Source organism: Lathamus discolor, chromosome 10, assembly GCF_037157495.1.
Source record: "Lathamus discolor isolate bLatDis1 chromosome 10, bLatDis1.hap1, whole genome shotgun sequence".
NCBI classification, from domain to species: Eukaryota; Metazoa; Chordata; class Aves; order Psittaciformes; family Psittacidae; genus Lathamus; species Lathamus discolor.
Window position 1 is genome coordinate 12,531,877 of NC_088893.1, and position 19,989 is coordinate 12,551,865.

Here is a 19,989-nt window from a genome sequence, read left to right on the forward strand (position 1 = left end):
AGAAATTCCTTGTATTGCAGCACCCATCCTCTATTCAGGCTGGGTGTCTGCATTAGCCTATTTTTGCTGAGCACAACAGCTGCTTTTGTAATGAGTTACACCAAGAGATCCATGCAGGGAGGCACTGGCACTCTGAACTTCCTTTTAAACTGCTTCTGTCTGTTCCCTGTGCCTTAGCCTTCCCTCCTGGCAGTTGTTCTCCCCATATCCTGCAGCTGATGTTGGTCAGGGTGCTCTGAATGAGTTTTCTGTGGTCCTGCACAGCCCATTGCCTCTCACGGAAGAGCTCAGGCACAGGGTGCAGTCCTAGCATGTCCCTTTGACATAATAGATAGAAGGTGTCTCTCATCAATGACTTCTTTGGCCTGAGACCACTCAACTTCCTGTCTTCCCCAGGGGATTGCTCACTTCCCCCGCAGACACCAGAAGCAGAAGTCTGGGGGCAGAGAAATGCAGCTGAGATGAGCTGGGCTTTGTACCTCCAGGATTTGGGAAAAGCTTTTCAGCTATGCGGTAGCTGGATGCAGATAGTGAGATTTAGTATCAGCTGAGGCTTGGACTCTGTCTCTGGGAAGTACTTCTCCTCTGTTAATGCTGTGACAAAGGAGAAAGCCATTGCCCACCCCTGCGTTCGAGCAGCTATGGCATGCCATGGCACAGCTATAGAATTAGTGCAAGCATCCTTTACCCTGAGAGGATCTCGGAGGACCTTTTGCTCCTGAGAGTGCTCTCCTGTCTGCTGTTGTGTCTTGGTGGCCTGTCCAGATCCTGATAACCCTCTGGAACGGTCCAGGCTTCAGCGTTATCTCTCTAAGGGTTAGCAGGAAAAAGGCTGCTGCTCTTGTGAGCAGATCAGGGAGATGGAGGGGCGAGAGTGCAGTACCTGCGGTGGACACTGGATGCTGCCACAGACCGGCTGGTTTTAGCACTGGTACCGTGTCAGTTCCGCGCAGTTCAGCTTTGAGAGCTTCTGGCAGCGGGCCGTGATTCTTGCTGTCGGCTTTTCTGCAAAGCCTCAGCTTCTGGAGTGTAATGATTAGGTGATACCTAAACTTCTGCCTTCCTGAGTATATACACACACACATATATAAAGCCACTCTAAGCATTATTTATGCTTATTTATGAGGTAAGGTAAGGTCACTCGGCTGTCTCCCACCTCTGTAAAGCCGGTGCAATCCAGCAGTTGCACATTAATTGGCTCTGGCAGAAGCTTTAGCTCAAAAGCTCCTGGCTGCTTTCCTTCCCAGCCTTCTGCTACCGTGCTTGTCCCATGCCTGGCCCAAGGTTTCTGCTCAACCCTCTGGGAAGGCAAGGCAGGAGGCAGGTATAAAGTTCAGCTGATTCTTGTGGAAGATGGACCAGTACCGGAAACACTGCCCACAAGTCTCCATTTGCCCTCTTACTGCCTAAATAGGCTGATAACTTAGTAATGTTGTTGGTCCCTGGCTTGATTCAAGTTTCTTTGACAGTAATACTGCAGCTCTTCTCCTTTCATACTTTCTGGAATTGTGCCCTGTACTTGACTGAGTCATGCTCTGTGGATCTGTAATTACCTCTGTTACCTGAAAATCCATTAAGGGATTTGATGCATTAATCTCACAAGATCGACTGCTCATTTTGATGTTTTCATCTTGCCGCTGCCCATACCCTCTGCCTGCATTGTGCAGGGTTAACTGCAGGGTAGGCAGGGATACAGACAAGCATTTCTACCAGCCTGTCTCCCCCTAATTTGCTTGTATCTTTGACCCCCAGTTGTGCAGTCGGGCTCCCAGCATCCAGCTGAAGCTTCAGGACCAGCATCAAGCTGTGGGATTCTCAGTGTACATGCTTCAACACATCTTCCCATGCATCGGAGAGTAATGAATGGTTCTGCATCAGTGATGTGAGTTTAACTGGACAACTGTTTTATAGCATCTCTAAGCTGAAAACCAGACAAACTGTTGTGTAACTTGTCCAGGGATTGCTGTAATGAGTAAGTGAAAAGCCATGAATTTGGTCTTGTTAGTGACAATAGTTCCATCTCATTGCTACATGTATGCACTTCAGTTCCATATAACCAGTTATTACATAGTTTTCTAGTTTCACAACCAAATCTACCTAAATTTACTCAGTTTTGGTCTATCTAAAGTAAATATCTTTTTAGCGGGGTGTTTTTCAGTAAACTAACAAAACCAATAATTTCAGAAGAAAAAAATCACTTTAGGTTACTTAAATTCTTAAAATTTAGGACTACTTGAAAGTAGAAATGCACATACAAAATGCAATATTTTGATTCTAATTAAAAGAGTCAATTTTCAACTACTTGCCTGCTTTCTTCCAGCTGCAGCTACTCGCTAGATCCAAACCAACTCAGTTTAATAGCTTCTGAATATGTTTATCTCAAATAATTTCCTATTGATGGGAATACTGCTCAGTTGTAATTACAAAGCCACATGCATCTGGAGCTCAGAATTTCCTTCTTTCCAAGTGTCAGACACAAATCATTTGTTTGTTTTAATTTGTTACTCTTTTACAGGAGAAGGCTTTACAACAGTGTTCCTGCTTAGTCGCATCTGTAAGGGACTAATCAGATTTTAAAAAACCCACATCACTTTATCATTTTTATCTCTGAGGCAGTTTAATACACTTAACTTTTCCAAAAACATGCTCATTTTGGTCCTGATTCAAGGAATATCCATCACTAGGACAGCAGAGGGACCCAAAAGTGCAGCAGTTGCACTTCAAGTGTGTATTTCAAACTCTGCTCGTGCTCACATATGAAACTGGTGCTGCAGTTTTGATTACTCATAGATGAGATGTTATATACCCATGTATGTCAGGAAACATGGACTGAATCTAGAAAGCAGGGTAAGGAATTGGTAAGCTTTGCTAAATACAATTCTAGAGCCATCTCAGCTTGCTCTAGGAAGTCAAAATCTTCTGGGGTGTTGCAAGGGAAGGAGGGGACACGGCTCAGCATCAGTGACCATGCAGGCTCTGCTCCAGGTCACCCAGTCCCAGGCACACAGCCAACCCTGGCCCCTGGTATGGTGAAAATTGTAAGAGCTGCTCTTTCCTGATATAAACACCTTGGAGGAAAATGGCGGGTGTGTAATTTCAACTAGACAGCTGAAAGAAAACACAAAACACAATTTTCAATCAAGTGTTAGTGGTGCACTTCTCTTTGCTGCGCCCACCACCCCACCCATAACACCAAGAGCTTTATGCAATTTGAGAACAAGCTCCATTTGACTTGTACCCACTGTTCTCAACAGAAATGAATTGGTGGGAAAACTATTTGCTAGGAGAGACAAAGAAATTAATGGCATGGCATTGTATGTGTCTGTGCAGCAAGGAAACATGCGAAGCTCTGCACAGACTACTGAGAGCTAAATGAGCATCAAAATGCTTGCAATATCAAAGGAGCATCACAGGATCTCCAGAAATGAGCAGACTTCATAAATTAGCATAAATAATGCTCAGGGATGTATGAGAAAGCTCATAGGTATATAAAGAGTTAATTTTGAAATCCTCTGTTATAAAACACCATCAGGAAAGGGCTGATGTATCAATGGTGAGGTTGAGGCGCTGTGTGGCTATTGGGGATCTAAGAGATAATGAGGGAAAATACAGCTGGGCTGGGAAATAAAGGTCCAGCAGATAAAGTCAGAGTCACACTTAGCACTGTAAGCCATCAAAGCCATTTTTCTCCATTCTCTAGGAAAACCTAACTGAACAGAAATTGTTCATCTCTTGCCATGAGGCAATCCCTTTAGACCTTGAGTCTTTTGAGTCGTTTTATATATAAAACATGTCCTGATTAGTGAGAAGCCATTTCAGACCACAGATGTCAGTATAGTACTTGGGTAACTTATGGCTGTCACAAGATATTGCTAATATTACTTACACAAGAAACTCATAACACTTGAAAGATGTACCTTGTCTTCTCCAGGACAGATCAGTATTTTTCTCTTCTAGTCCTGTAATTCTCTCTCTCTCTCAACATTTCCTTTTCACTGAAATCTTTCTCCATCAATCCCCCAGCCAAAGCACTTTATCAGCCACCCTATGCTGGATGTAGTGGTCGTCAGTGCTAATAATGGCTGGCATCCACCATGAGGGTTGCAATGTCAATAGTGAAATGTCAGGGGATTCTGCCCTCTGACACCTCTTCAGCCAGCATGTCTTGTTTTAATCAGCTTTAATGACTCAGAAGAACTGTGTACTTTACCCTCTGGAACACAGTTTTTACCACGGCTTCATCTTATTGATAGAAAGTATTCAGCACTTCTTCCATCAGTCTTAAATACATCCTGAACAGACGGAGTGGAAAATTGTCTTAAACCCTTTGGCATCCACTTGCTGTCAGTCGGATGTCAAGTCAGGAATAAAAATTGGCAACTAGCTGTAGATTTCACAGTCATGCAGGAGGATTTGTGGAGCTGAATGTGCAGTTCAGTTCTTGGCTTCAGCTGTCACTCCATGTACCTCCAGTGATAAGCATTCATGCCACAGTGAGACATTAGAGTTGTCAGATATCCAGAGCTTAGAGAAATAACTTCATTTTAAAATGGACTGTCTCTTTTGATATGAATAATCGGACAGAACAATATACAAAATGCTTGACATGTACTGGGAGCCCAGTACAGTCTCTGACACATGAAAATATTTGGAATATTTCAGACTCCATTTAATGCTTCTCCAGTTTTTCAGAACACTAAATTACAAACTCTAAGGCACATGCTCCCCCTGATTATGCTTGAATCATATTTCTTTTAACAAAGATTGTGAAAGCCATGGATCAAATGCTTCTAGGGGACCTCAACAGAATCTAAAAGAAAACTAAATGTTAACAGGGAACGAGGCTTTAAACTTTGCTGTTGATAGCTATTCCCAATGATCAACTACACTTTGGAAATACAACTAGGTCGAAACTGCCTTCCATATCAGAAAGGAGGAACAGAAAATCAACAGAGGTGCTTTCCACCTTCCTGCACACCTGCAATTCTTGTGTTACAGATAATGGGCCTTCCGAGCGCACTCCCTTTAGCATCTGACGATGTACTTGTTCATGAAGCTGTTTAACTCCTTTCTGAACCTGCTGATGCCACCTGCCTCCAAAACAAACCATGGCAACAAATTCCAGGAGACTGTGACCTGCTGCTCTTAATTTTAAGCCACTCTCCCGTTTGCCTGAGTGACCCCTCACCCCCTAGTATTGTGGGATTTGATGAACCTAAGTTTTGCACTTGCCTTATCCACAGCTTCATGATTTTATACATCTCAATCATAGAATCTCAGACTGGTTTGGGTTGGAAGGGATCGTAAAGTTCATCTAGCTCCAACCCTCTGTCGTGGGCAGAGACACCTTCCATTAGACTGAGTTGCTCAAAGCTCCATCATGTCTCAGCCAAGTAAATCACTGCAGTGTTTTCAGAAGATAGCCGGTAAAATACATGTTTCCTTTTTTTTTTGTTGTGGGAGAAAAAATCAGATTGCAAGACTAGTCTTCAAACATGCAATCTGGTAAGGGAAACAACATTAGTCATAAAAGACATAATGACTTGTCAGCAACAGCTATGTGTTACCATCACATTGAGATCCCACTCTCATGTATTCCAGCTCAGCTTATAAAATATTTGAAAAGGGAGTGCACATCTATTTGTACTTTGAAATTCTGGGATGAAATCCCAGTGTCAATTAAATTAAAATCTTTTTTAGAATGTTCCTTGTATAAAGCGAAAGAAAGGAGTATCACTCATTCACTGTGAAATTTCTGCTTGTATGCCAGCTTTGAGCAAAGATATGGGCACATGTTGAAATACATTCCCTTGGTTCTGCTCTAACACAACAAACTCTGTAGGTGATCCAAGTGCAATACCTTGACTTCTTTCAGTTGCTTAAATTTAAAGGTGTTCTGTCTGCCACATATCAGTCCTGTATCCCAGCATCTATGCTACTGCCGCTTTCCTAGGTAAAGGATCACTGTTCTAACCTCAGTGGCTGATCTGCCCTGTTACATACATGAATGAGCCAGCCTTACAGTCCAAAAACCAGCTCTAGGAAACAAAATTTTGGAAATTCACTTTCTATGCTTACCTAAAACAAAGACTTTTATGCATCAGGTTTGGTTTACTAGTTTAAAACGTTTTGGGATGACCCTAAATCACAAAGAGCAGCAGAAAAGAAACTATGTTTTCTGACAGGTCGTTGAGCTGGAGCCTAACATGCTCACCTCATTTGTGTCTGCTGTGCTGGCATTCTGACATTTGCTGTCAAGGTTTCTTTCCTGGGAGGCAGAGGCGCTTCAGTGTTTGACACCACTGCTCTAATCTGCAGTGGCACATACCAGTCTCTTACTGAACTGCAAAATTGGTGTCTCTGGAACCCAAAGAAACCTCCTCAATCCCACTGCCCAAAATGAAGATGATCAAAAGCTTCTCTACTATGCAAACCAGATATCTAAGACAGCACAAGACACATGTTATGAAAAAGGTATTTATTATTTACACAACTGCTATAGTTCCTTAAGAACAATATATACCATTTTTATTTGAAAGGGTCAGTCTTCTTTCAAATACATGAACTGCATAATGCACAAGTGTTGGTAATGCCAAACAGCAGTCACATCACACTTCTATAGTGCAGGCATAAGCAGCGCAAGTAAATGATATTTTAAGAACAGTATGGCTGAATATTGTATTTAAACACAGTGTTTGCACTTTGACAAGATTTAGCTAGAAGAGAACAAGGGTTTTGTTCATGCTTTGTTAGGAATGTGACTTTCCCATCTGAAGTTTAAACCCTTTATCTGACATATGAGAGTTTTTCAGGCAGACTGCTTTTCACTTACCAAATAAGAGTGGGTTTCTCTCCCTCAAACTTCAATCTTTTGTTTTCCAGTAAACACTGCTTTATAGTACAAGTTCACACACTGGGATAAATTCGCCACAGAGGTGGTATTTTCCCATCTTACTGTCTTGCACAGAGAAACACTGACATACTAATACATACCAAACTTAGACAACTTGTAATTTATAGACTTAAATACTGGAATGGGAGAGGGAGACTGTTTCTAAAGATGGAGGGAATAGAGGGCTTATACAAGTCATACACCACCAAGGTTGGCTCCTTACTCAACTTTTTTGGCCTAAATACTTGTTTTTCTAGTTTCAGAATGGTTTTGGTCTTTAATGGTTATGGTTGTACTTCGGCAGCAAAGGAGAGGAAAGTATTTTAAGTAGTAACACCAGAACTGAATGCAAGGAAAAGTAACTGACTTGTTTCTCCCACTTTGAGCTTATTGCTGTGATCTTTAAAAAAAACAAAACAACCCATAACCAACCAACTGGAAGACCAAGTATAGCAGTCATTCTGGCATTGGATCCAGTGTCCAGCACTATTATACTCTAGCGTAAAAGCAAGGAAAAGTCCAATGATCTTAGTTATGTTCCCTTCAATTCAGTGCCACACAATTTTATTAATGTTATTGTCCTTGCTTCTTTGAAAGATACCTGAAAGAAACAAAAGTACAGTTTTTCACAGGCACAAATATATCTAGTACATCTTATAAGTTCCAAGTATGAATCTGCTTGCTTTTCTCACTAGGAATCTCCCTATTGATAACAAAAAAATAGAAATGTGATCAATACTACTTATGATTTTATTTTACTTCAATGTTCTTGCAACAGAGTTAGGCTCTATTAAGGGTTTTTTTTGGGGTTTTTTTTTGTTTTTTTAGCAAAAGGGAAGAAGGAAATGAAAACATGTTTTATTCTAAGAGGTTGAAAATACATCAGTTGGAAATCAGCTATTATCCTTGAAGATAAAAAGGCCCATTAGATATGGCATTCCTTCAAATACATTCAAGACCTGAATGAACAGTCATCTGGAATAACCTGAAAAGAATAGCTCTCCACTAGCTTCTTTAGATGATCTGAGTTACTCTAAAATGCTTGTTTTCTGATCTCATAGTTCTGCTACTGCTATAGCTGGAGCAATTGGTTTATGTGGTGACACTGAAGTCTTTGCAAATACTCCAGAACAAAAAATCCAACCAATTCAACTGACAGTGTGAAACATCCAGTGAATTTCACTGCTTTTAAAGTGTAACAATTGACTTCCTGTTTTAATCAGAAACAAGAAAGAAAATTGTATCAGGTTTGCAAGGCTGCTCTTTTAAGCAGTGAATGAGCATTTTTTGAATAGCATATTGCACTCACTTTTCTTGCATGTGTCATAACTTCAGGCTGTTGCATGAAACCATCAAGAATTTTGCACAAACACAGTAGCTAATCATTCTCTAGCAAGAATTAGGATGCTTACTGGTGCCCTAAGCATTTGAAAACTGTTGTTGATAACACAGTAACTTATATTTTGGATCTGATGAATACCGTAACACCACACAACATGGATAGGGCCTCAGAGTCACTCAGTAACACCCCAAATCTCTGAAGTAACCACCAGAAAAACTGCCTTGTTACAAAGGACCTGAGATGTGAACCGACAGCCTAACTTTGTAAGGGTGGGAAGAGAGAGATTTCCAGGGACCAGATTCCTTCAAATTTTTTTTCCCTTTAGGAAGCATAATTGCTTCAAATGAAAACTATCTTCAGACCTGAACGGTAGAGAAGTATGGAAAAAAAAAAAGCTCCATTCTGTCAAAATCCTATCGTTTTAGGGAAGCAGCTCAAACACTATAGCCTTATTAAAATTCCACTCAAAGTAAAGGACCTTCATAACTGTAAGCAATGTCAAAGTTCTTCAGCTCAGATGTTTCCCATCATTGTACAGACAATCTCAAGAAAAACACAGTAGGGTCAGGGACGGAAGGAAGAAATTATTTTGACTTTATTCTTACCTTTCCCAATGTTTGTGATTCAGCTCCAAGAAGTCATCTAATTTTGCTATTTCTTTGAGGTACTGAGTGAGCTTTAGAAGCTCCTTGTCTTTATCCCGATTTAAATGTGCTTTCATAAAAGGTCTTATCTATACAAAATAAATAAACTGGGTATAACCATTTGCTCAAAGTAAGAAAAATGTTTTCAATTCTCTTTCATTTACCAACTGATTAAAATATATTTTCAGTACTATTCCAAATTATAACTTCTCTTGGGTAAGAGGAAGAAAATCCTTTTCCACTAGTGGCCATATCTGATTTGTCTTGTTATTCATGCAAACTGGACTGTAGAGAGATGCCCACAAGGAAGAAATTTCTTCTGTCTTGCACTTCAAGCCTTTCCCTTCCAGTCAGACAGAAAGATAAAATGATCTGGAAGGGACTGCCACAGTTTGTGATATGATTTCATAGATATTTTTGCAGGAGACATGAGGGGCTTTCAGCTCTGCTTTGAGTTGTGTGTCATCACTGGAACCAGATGTGCTTTTTTCAATAAAAAGCCTTCGACTACAATCATAGCTTCTGTGAAAAGAGATGTCAGAAATAAAGCTTATCTGACAACTGTTTTCAGCTTAGAATACATTATACTTGTGCCTTGTTTTAGTGATTCAATGTTCTTGTCTGCAGCTCTGTTAACATTTTGACAAACACCTTTCAAATCTGAGCTAGAGCAAGCATTCTGGATAATCCTCTCCCAGTGAGATACTTATTTTCTGAATATAACCACTATTGAGATTGACCACTGCGTATTTCAATGGTGCCTGTCAGCAATGCCCAGCTTAATTATAGTTCACAGGCGTAATTTAAGCAGAAATCATGTTTTCCTTGATTTTCAATAGCCTCTTCAAAGCTCACTTAATAGTGAGACAAAGCTTGTTTAATACTAACGTCAGGGAAATATTAGTCCAGACAAATGGCAATCTAAATAAAAAAAAACCCCAACATGCATCTTTGCTAGTTAAGAACAGCCTTTCTTTATGATACAGTAAAGTATGAGAAAGTGCTGCTTGAAGTATAAGAAAAAGAAGTAAATGAAAATTCCAGTTAAAAATTACCTTGAGTCCATTTTGTGGATTCATTAGGAAGTTTCGGCCAATATCATCAAACATTATAGTATTTTTTTTGCTGTAATACTCTGAAAATTTTCCCCAGATAACACCAAGAGGCTTCACCTGAAAAAATAAGACAACCAAGGTACCTGAGGGAAATTAGATCTGCAGGAGATGACAATACGAGTCTATACAAACTTGAGTGCAGACTTGAATGGACACTTAACATTCTTTCACTGAAAAATTATCAGGTAGTTTGGCTTTAGTAAGAGACGTGAAAGAGTATAACATAGTAAATCCACCCCTAACCCCTCAAAGAAAACCTTTCTATTGGTACTAAATCTCCTTGCAACAGTTATTTCCTATTTGATTTGAAAGCAGTGTCATCCAAATGTACTACTCAAAATATCAAGAATTTCAATAGAAAAATACCCAAATTCCAAGATTCTTAGCTTTCTTGCATGAAAACTCCAGCACAACTTTATTGTTGAATTATTGAAAAAGGTATGATAACGTGTTGGTTGAATGTAGAAGATCAGGAAAAAATAGGCACTTACATCTATAAGTCCTCTTCTAGGAGTGTGTACTGTTATCATGGCAGCACTGTCCAACATGAAAGTTATCTTGTAGTTCGCATTGGTACTCACTCCAAGCTCCTGCATCACACAGATTTATTATTAAAGCTTCTAATTATGACAGTTTTACTGCAGTGCAACTGGAACTACAATTACAATACACTGTTTGTCAAAGCCTGAGTTGATGAGGATCACCAGAGACACACTAAAAATAGGCATCTTGGAAGTTTTAAATGTTTTTACCTAACGAGAATCATAAAAGTACAGCATTCTATCATGAGAAAAAAAACTAATAGGATTTTTTTTTCAGGGTTTACTATCATAAACTTATCAACTGTCAGCATAAATCAAAGCAATTTTGCAGAAAAGGCAAACACAGAGAGGTCTTGCCTGTACCTTCATGCATAATCTTTCACGAGTTCTGCATGCCTCAACTTCACTAAATATCTGTAGCAAAGACAACACCTGAGTATTGTCTGCTATTTGTTCCTGTTGTGGTTTGACCCCAGACAGCAACAAAGTACAATGCAGCTGCTTGCTCACTCCCCTCACTTCCCCTTGCAGGATGGGGAGGAGAATCAAAAAAGGTAAAAACCCCATGGGTCAAGAACAGTTTAATAACTGAAATAAAACCTAATAATAATAAAAATAATAAAAGTGTATATATACAGAGAGAGGGGAAGGAAGAAACCTGACCCCAAACAAACAACCTGCCAAAAAAACCCAACAAGAGATGCACAACACAGCTGCCCACCACACATTGACTGATGCCCAGCCTGAACCTGAGCAGCGATTGGTGGCTCATGGCCAATTCCCCCCTGTTTCTACACTGTGCATGATATTCTATTGTATGGAATATTCCTTTGGGTAGTTCAGCTCAGGTGTCCTGGCTCTGCTCCCTCCCTGCTTCTTGTGCCCCTGCTCACTGGCAGAGCACAGGAAACTGAAAAGTCCTTGATGAGGGTAAGCACTACATAGCAACAACTAAAACATCGGTGTGTTATCAACATTATTCGCATACTAAATCTAAAACACAGCACTGCACCAGCTTGTAGGAAGAATATTAACTCTACCCTAGCCAAAACCAGGACAGTTCCTTCCAGTAAGTCACAGCCCAATTGAAGGCGAAATATACAGTAACAGTTCATTGTTGCCCTTTCCTCCTAAGTGTGTCCAAGATAACCAATGTATCAGAAATCTGCCAATTTGCACTTTAAAGATTTGATAGCTCCTGAAATAAAGACTCCAAGGAAAACATCATTTTCAGAAATAAAAAACTCTGATTAGATGGGAGAGAACCATTTCCATCTCAAATCCTTTCAAAAGCTGAAAAGGAATAGCAAAATCTGCTGACATGTTATAACACATATAGTGCTGACAATTTCTGGTGTGTGCAGCAGCAGTAATATGCAAAGCTACAGAACAAGGAGAAAATACCCACTGCAACAGCTCTCTTGCAAATATCCAGCCACACTTAACAGATTTGCTTGTATATGAAAAAGTGAATCTTGCAAATGAACAGAGCTGCCTACCTGGGTCAGTGTCCTGTTACACTGAAAAAACTTGCTGTTCTAGACTGAATTCCTGACATAAATAGATGGTGAGAGATGAAACTTGGTTATCTGATAATCCTTTCTTTTTTAATGCTGTTCCTGCTTTGTAGTGTAAAACAAGTATTGCTGGAACCATTGCTTTCTGACAAAAAGTGAAACTTTTAGAGGTGAGCACCCCTGGTGCTATCAGTTTAAGGAGAAATAGCAGCTGGCTTCTAGTGGCAGGAATCTCAACTCATCAGGATGCTGGAGTAGGCCTAGAAAGGTTGTGATTCAGTAGAACATGAAAGGGCTGGAAAGGCAACCTAGAAATTTAGAGAGGCGAGCAGTGCAGGGGAAATTTTTAACAATGGTTTTCCACAAGGTTGAATTCTAGCACTACACTGACAGCCACGACATAAATGGAGATGCAACTGCCACAAGAAGTGCAATGTTTGCAAGGCTCAACACCAATTTTACTTGAGCTAGCTCCACTTCATGGGTGATTAAAGGTTCTCATTTCTGAGATCACTCCTTTGTTCAGAAAAAAATGTAGCAATTCATTATTTTGAGGAAGAGAACACTGAAAATGTGCTTTGCTCTGTTAAAACCTGAAAAAAAAAAGGTTAGTCTGTAACAAAGAATAGAGATACAAAAGCTCAGATTTGGAAGTTTTCCCTGAAATGGAAACAAACTTTGATTAATGAGCATTAAAGAAACCCCACCAACCAAGCATACAGCAATTCTTAGCAAGCTCATTAGATTTACAGCTAAGCCTGACTGTAAATACGTTTATCACTGTGTCAGCTGTGCAAAATTGGCTACTTGCCTGATTTAGGTACGGAGAAACTAGGATTGAAAGAGCAGTTCTTACGGATGTTTAATAAGACAGAGGAAGAAACAGAACCCCACAGCTGCAAGAGGTACAAGGTAAATATGAAAAGAGTTTCCTCTTGATAACCTATTCCAGCATGCCACATCTGTCTGCTCCTTTAAAAAGAAAATTATATTACACTCAAGGATTAGAACTCTAGAGGAAAGATGAAAACAACTGTGAATGCTATGTGACTAATCTGTTTCACCAAGTAGTGACTTGTGCTTAGTTCTGCTAAATTTAGCATCTACTGCTGATAGTTTGTGTGGAATTCTAAAATTAGACTTAATCTAGTTTTGTGACAGAGATAATTTAAAGTGACTGAAGATTAAAAACCCTCAGGTTTTGATCCATATGACCAGTTGCTGCTCTATAACGCTGCGCATGAGTTGAACTCCATGAACAGCTAACCAGACTAGAAACAAATTACACATTTCCAGAACAACTTACTTTCATTTTAGCTTCAATCCACTTCATATTAGTGGCAGCTGAAACAAAAGTGAGAAAACAGAATTCTTTATCAAATCAAGTCACTGACAGGAAGAAAGAAATAAGCCAAGAAGCTGCTCATATGAATGTTTTACACACAATTTTAGTTCAGAAAGATTCATCCTTGCTACAGCTTTTAGGGTTCATTGCCTTGAAGCCAGACTTCCTTCATGGAAGTTTATTTTTATTTGGAAAAGCTTATGTTTCAAATGAATACCTAGATGAAGCACTGCATGCATTTAAACCATTTTCTAGATCAACTGTTACTAACTACAGCCTGCAGGACTGTAAGAAGTGGGCTACATTTGGTTTGAGGAATCATACTGCCAGTGCAGGATTTTCTTCTGGAAGCAATGATAAGGATATACAACGCCTGGAAAGAACAAAGTGACAACGTTGCCCACTGATCTAAGGGTTTGTGGAACCACTGTTTCAGACCACAGAAATTATATTCTGTAATACAATTTCAATATTGTGTAAATCCTGCACTGGCTCAAGTCTGCTCTCCAGCTGTACACAGGAAGTGAAACAGTATGCAAAGTCTGTAGACAGGACACTTTGGTTCATTTGGCGATTCACTACTTATTGTCTAGATTCAGATTATTTGTAAAGATAGCTATCAAACAGTGTTTGAATGTTGATTATGCAATTCTGCTACTTCAAGCACTTGTTTGTTTGTACAAAGTCATACTTAGTGTGATGTTGAGCTTTATACTGTGATTAGAGCCATTCATATGAGCAATATGTGGTGTTTTTTTACATAAAAGTTACTATTTTTCTATGATAGCATTAATAGCTATGTGAACATTCCTGCTGAATGTTAACACTCAACATTCATGTACTGTGATTCACTCTAAAAAGCAATATAAAAAATTCCCTCCTGGAGTCTCAGCTCTGACAATTTACAATAAAATCTTAAGTACTGAATATAAAACTTACACCAAATTACAATATCATAATCCTCATATGCAGATGTCAGGAATTCATGAAGGTATGGCCTCATCAGTTCTACCCCAGTTTCAGCACATGATCTGTGATCTAAATAGAATGTAATAGATAAGCAATCCATTATTGAAGTTTAGGTTAAGTTATGAAAGTTCATTCTTACTTTCCCATCTATCCAGAAACCTAAAGGTTTCATGAAGGAAGCACTGAGGCACTTTAAAATTATGAAGGAACTCACAGCAAACTACCATTCCCATTTTAAAGGTAGAAAGAAGAAACAGAGGGGATGTTTATCTTGCAGGTCTTTGATCCTTACAGGTATCTGAAGGCTCAGCTAAAAATTAAATTGGAGATCTGTGGGTCTGAGTATCTTTGAAGAGCCAAGCCAACTAGTTCATCTGTGCACTTAGAAGAGATATGAAAAGGATTCCTTTAAACCTAGTCCAGTAATTTTGTGAACATATATCAAGCTTATTTCAGACATGCAAACATTGCTTGTTCCAATTAGAAAACTGATGTCTAATTCTGCTAGCAGAAGACCTCTAAATAAAAATGTTAAACTCACTAATAGGTTGAATATTGATTTCAGATTGTAAACAGATCTCATCAAAAAGGAAAGCTAAGGAAAAAGAATAAGACAAGCTTATTACTGCTTATAGTCAAGCTGCTGTGACATACCTACAAACCCAGAAAATTAAGTCATAAGGAAAATTCTGGCTTCCAAAGAAACCAGTCTGGCAGAATTTTCAAGTAAAACATGTTTTTGTGCATTTAGTAACAATGTGGAAATAAAATTTGAAGCTATTCTCCCACGCCCCCCCCCCGCAATGGACTCAATCAAGTACAGACAGAAATGTTAGTTTACAATATCTCACTGTCACTGTGATGTCCAAGATATGAGTTGGTCAAGAGAGATTATCTGGCTAGAACACGAAATCACTACTTTTTTATGTCTTCTTGCAGGAAGTAAATGGTTGCTGCACTAAAATCAACAATATGCAATGCTTAAAATGCCCAATATTTTTTAAAATATGAGCAGAAGACCCCAAAATATTACAAAACAGAAATGATACAGTACAACACATACCGAAGTTACTTAAGTAGATTTGTAAAGAAAAAATCAAGGAATGTGAAGTGGTAAATAAACTGACCTCTTAAACAAAACCCACAAGTAGCATAAAATCTCACCAAATAGTGTATAATCAACATCTAGCACCAGCAGCTTTTTTCCTTCTCTAGGAGGGTTCAGAATTTCCACTTTGTATTCTTTAACTCTGCGGGAAATTTTTAGTAGATTTTCTTCCCTAATGTAACAGTGCAGAAAGTTCCAGTTAATTAAAATGCATACTGAACATTCAATAACAGGGCTGTCTTTTAATAGCTACAATTCCTAACCTGTTTTCTACTTCCACAACTTCCTCTTCAATATCAAAGTCATTGACAACATCATCATTATCAGGAGGTGGCCCAAGGACATCTTCCTAGAGGCATAATAATAAGAGATAACTAGGATTGCTGAAGGAAAATAACATTGGGTATCAAGTTCCTATTACTGCACATTACAGGACAAAAGTACTATTTAACCAAAATTATTTCATTTTATTAGTGGAAAGAATTAGTGAAATATACCAAAGATTGTTCAGATTTGAGAAGCCAGTATCATAATAATAGATTTGTTCTTCAAACCTAGGACAATACAGGAGTTTCAGGAATACACTGCTAGCAGAGTTCTGCAGAAAAGCTTTATGCAGAAAAATAAACACCAACAGAAATCTACTGTAATGCCATTTTTCAACTGATGTTAAATTTTGAATATTCCAATAATCATAACTAGGAGACCTATAGGCATTTAAGTTAATAAACAATTAAAATATTTACCAAACTCTCTTCACGAGTGCCCATCATCATAATTTTAGTATTTGGTTTCAGCTTGAGAGCTCCAAGCTTAACATCATCATCAGCAGGTTTGCCTATAATGCAAGCAGATAATTGCTTCTTTTTTAATGGGGTAGAGAGATTTTAGAAAACTGTTGAAACTTTTCATGGTTAATTGAAACAAGCCACCCCTCTAAACACCAGAACACCCCAAGCTGTATTTTCATCTTCTTCCATATACAGATACATTGCTGGTCTGGCATGCAGCAATTTAACTTTTTTTAACATACATTTGCAGCATTTCCATGTCAGCCATCAAAAAATGACCAGGTAGATGTATCAATAATAAACTACATCTCGTGATGTATAACATTTCTATGTTCATGTTCATTCTGGTAGATGACCTGTAAGTATACACGTCCTGGCTAGGTTTAAAGGATGTTCATCCTTGAACATTTCAGGCATATCCACAACAAATAGCAAATACGAATAGTTACCCTTCATTTTAAGTCCAAGTAGTTTTTGACGCTCTGGTAACACTCCAGTAAGGCCTTTAAGAGACTGCTTCAGATCCAACACTGTGTCTTCTTCTGATAGAGAGGTTATTGTATACTCCTGTCCACCCCATTTTATTATGAGAGGGAGAGACATCCTGGAAGCAAATGTTCAGTATTATTTTCTGAAAAATCTGCTGCAGGAGGAAAATACAACGATCATGTAAGGAGGAAACAGGAGAACTGCTCTTTTCAGGAGACAAACCATACAGTCTATTTAAAGTATTTTTGATCTTTCATTATGTTGTACATCAAAGAGCTGTTTGTTTTGCATAAGCAGATAATAAACATGTTGATTAAATGCTGAAACGAAGGGAGAAAGAACAGCACTAAAACTGGGACTCTGAGTTCCACTTCAATGTATTTAGCAATGTCACATTCACCATTTGCTCCAGCATATGCTTATTTGCTGTGTGTTCTGTGCAGGTACAGCCTGTTCACTGCATAACCAGCACCCAAGCAGAGTACTGCAGTATCATAAAAGTCATTTCAAAGCTCAGAAATGTCCTCTGCAATAATTATGCAACCGAACCAGCCATGGCTATCCTCACATGTGTAACAACAAATGGCAAATGGGAACTACATAAAATATATAAACCCATAAACACAGTTCTGAAGCCAACAGTTCATTTTTAGCACTGGTTTTCTCTGATCACTTTCACTGTGCAATACCTGCAGTAATACACGCCCCAGGTCACATCTCACTGTAGCAATATCAAAGTAGGAGTTTGAAAACAAAGCCAAAATACACACCTACACAATGCATTACACTATAAGAACTGCACTTTCATTGCAGTGCTGACAAAACAACCATAATTATACCGTCTTTAACTCACACAGCACCATTTATACAAACTGTATTTAATAGTTTAGTCCTATGTTAAACACAGCAGAAAACCAAGTTTTCTAGCTTTATGCAGAAGAAAAAAGAATGTGTTTTTTTCTATTGAAGCCTGGAAACAGAGAATCAAGGAGATAGCAAGGTACAAAGTCTGTTACAGACTGCCAACGGATGCAGAAAAGGCCTCTGCACCACTAATGGTGAGACTGTCCTTAAAAGACTGGTATTCAAGAACAAGAGAGAGCACACTTGTAGAAAATAAAGCTGCGAGGCTATCAGCCTTCAAGGAACACACACACCAAGAAATACAGGTTTGGCAATTCTGAAAAATCTCAGAATCCAAATCCAAAAATCTGATTCCTCTCTCTCTCTAGCATTGTATTCTCAGACATTACTTGCTCTCAGACAAAATACTTCTCATTCACACAGTACAGCCTATTAGAAATGAACAAGTAAGAACTCAGGTGTATCCATGAAGCTCAGAACAGATGAGAAACAGACGGCTAGATAAAAACTGCTTGCTGAGGACACTACAAGCCACACCTCTACACTATTCCTTCTAAGAGCCTTGAAAACAAATTAAAGAGGAAAACTCATAACAGAAAAATGAAACTTTTTTCTCACTCCCCCTCCCCCCCCCAATATTCCCAACTCAGAAGGGACCTGGTATTACCCAGTGAAAAAAACAGACTCATAAAAAAGGGGTCTTAGAAGTACCAAGAAATTCATCGGAGGTTCAGACTGCATAGTGTCAAGCAAGTTGATCATCATAAATTACCCCTCTCCATAATCCTTAGACTAAGTTTACACAAGAAGAGTTTACTGTCTGTTTTCTTACTGATACCACACACCTCAAATCATTCTGCAAGAAAATGCACAGGGCAAGAACTGCTAGAAGACTTCTCAAGTCTCTGTCCAGTGCTAAATTGAAAAGATCATCTCTCCAAAGGTGACCACCTGCCCAATACCTGTCCTTACTGAATTACAGTCCTATTGGGATGAACGTTATCAGCAACACCAAGCAGAAATGATACCTTTATTCAATGCCAAAATGCTAAGGGACTAAGTGTGATCACCAGAATCGATGATTAGAGGAAAACAGATGAGGAACAGAGAAAGACACAGGGATTTTCAAAGTTTCTACCATCTGGGTTGGATGCAATGCAAAACTGAAGGTCGGTTTGGTTAACTACATCTCCAGAGCCCTTACCACCAACAGCCTGCGGGTTGGAAGGTCATTGGGTAGAGAAAGTGTGACAGTTGTGTTGCTGTGGTTAAATTGTTGCGTTACGCCACTTGTCTTGGAATATTTAAAAGAGAAACATCCCCATCTTTCAGTTTCACTAAGCAACATCAAACATAACCATAACAACCCCAGACACAGGACGCGCGATGCTGCAGGCGGGACCGCAGCACTTTCTACCACCCCGCAACAGGTGGAGAGACGGGGTTTCGAATCGAAGCCGCTCTGGGTCAGCCACCACCGCAACCGCGTCCCTGGACAGCACCCGCGAATTCACAAGATGAGGTTGGCTGCCCCCGGCCCCGGTTCGGAGCTCTCCCGGCACCGACACGGTGCGAAGCGAGCGGGGAACCCCACACGCTGCTGCCGGCGCCGGGGAAGCCGCTCCCGCCCGGCAGACATTATGGGGTTATCGACCCGGCAGAAACAAGCGCCTGCGCTTGGCCCCCTCTATCCGCGACCGGCCCTGCCTCACCCCGGCCCAGTAAAGCCCGGCCTCCGCCGCACACGGACGGGCTCGGGCCCACACCCACCGGACCGCCCCGGCGATCGAGGTCGCGGCGGCGCTCCCGCAGCCCACCGGGTCGCTGTGCCGCTGCCGATCGCTGCCCGCGCCCCCGGCAGCGCGATGCGGCCCCTCACCCTGGCAACGGAACCGGCACCGTCCCGCGATCCGCCGCACCGGAAGCGGAATTGGCGCCCACCGGAAGCGGCGAGGGGGGAGGCCCGGATGGGCGCGGATTTCCCGCTGACCGAGTGGTGGCGGGGAGGGAGGAGAGATCTTGTTGCTGTTGTAGCGGGCAGGCGGTGAGGCGAGGGGGGTGTTTCACCTCATATGGCCGCTTGAGGAGAGCTCCTCGGGCTGCTCCTGCAGGAAATGGTGGGTTTGTGAGGTAAAATCCGCGGTAGCCGCGGCGGGGCCCCCGTGCTCTCCTCACGGCCGCTGTATTGCTGAACCGGTTGGAGCCCGGTAGAGCATGGTCTAGGCCGCCGGAGAGGGCTGTGGAGGGGGCCGCTGTGCACGGCGGTTGCTCCTCCGTGTGTTTTTCTCATTACTAACTGAAAGGATATTTCTTTGCAGCTGGGGGTCCTGACTCAGTGTGCTCTTACCTCCTAAGTCGAGTCTATAGGCAT

The 19,989-nt window shown here is 40.5% G+C and overlaps 1 protein-coding gene across 3 annotated transcripts; it reads right to left on the reverse strand.

Moving 5' to 3' along the window:
- Positions 1-6,463: 6,463 nt before the first annotated feature.
- UBLCP1 (ubiquitin like domain containing CTD phosphatase 1) lies at positions 6,464-19,596 on the reverse strand. Of its 3 annotated transcripts, none has more exons than XM_065691007.1 (11): positions 19,498-19,596; positions 16,715-16,869; positions 16,221-16,312; positions 15,738-15,823; positions 15,531-15,646; positions 14,337-14,435; positions 13,359-13,396; positions 10,485-10,583; positions 9,934-10,050; positions 8,840-8,967; positions 6,464-7,493 (listed from the first exon to the last, which is right to left on the reverse strand). In XM_065691007.1, exons 2-11 carry the CDS (start codon positions 16,866-16,868, stop codon positions 7,466-7,468), a joined length of 957 nt encoding a protein of 318 aa, XP_065547079.1. In that variant the 5' UTR covers position 16,869; positions 19,498-19,596; the 3' UTR covers positions 6,464-7,465. The 3 variants fall into 3 exon arrangements, with proteins under 3 accessions (XP_065547079.1, XP_065547078.1, XP_065547080.1); XM_065691006.1 differs by having other exon boundaries at positions 19,389-19,552; XM_065691008.1 differs by having other exon boundaries at positions 19,436-19,547.
- Between the last annotated feature and the right edge of the window lie 393 nt (positions 19,597-19,989).

What these genes read in the sequence shown, in the direction of transcription:
- UBLCP1 (XM_065691007.1), bottom strand. Translation starts at nt 16,868, where the DNA reads ATGTCTCTCCCTCTCATAATAAAATGGGGTGGACAGGAGTATACAATA. An exon ending in GCACTCGTGAAGAGAGTTTG is followed by an intron (nt 15,824 to 16,220) that starts GTAAATATTTTA and finishes TTATGCCTCTAG; the next exon opens with GAAGATGTCCTTGGGCCACC. An exon ending in ATCCACAAAATGGACTCAAG is followed by an intron (nt 8,968 to 9,933) that starts GTAATTTTTAAC and finishes TATTTTGTATAG; the next exon opens with ATAAGACCTTTTATGAAAGC.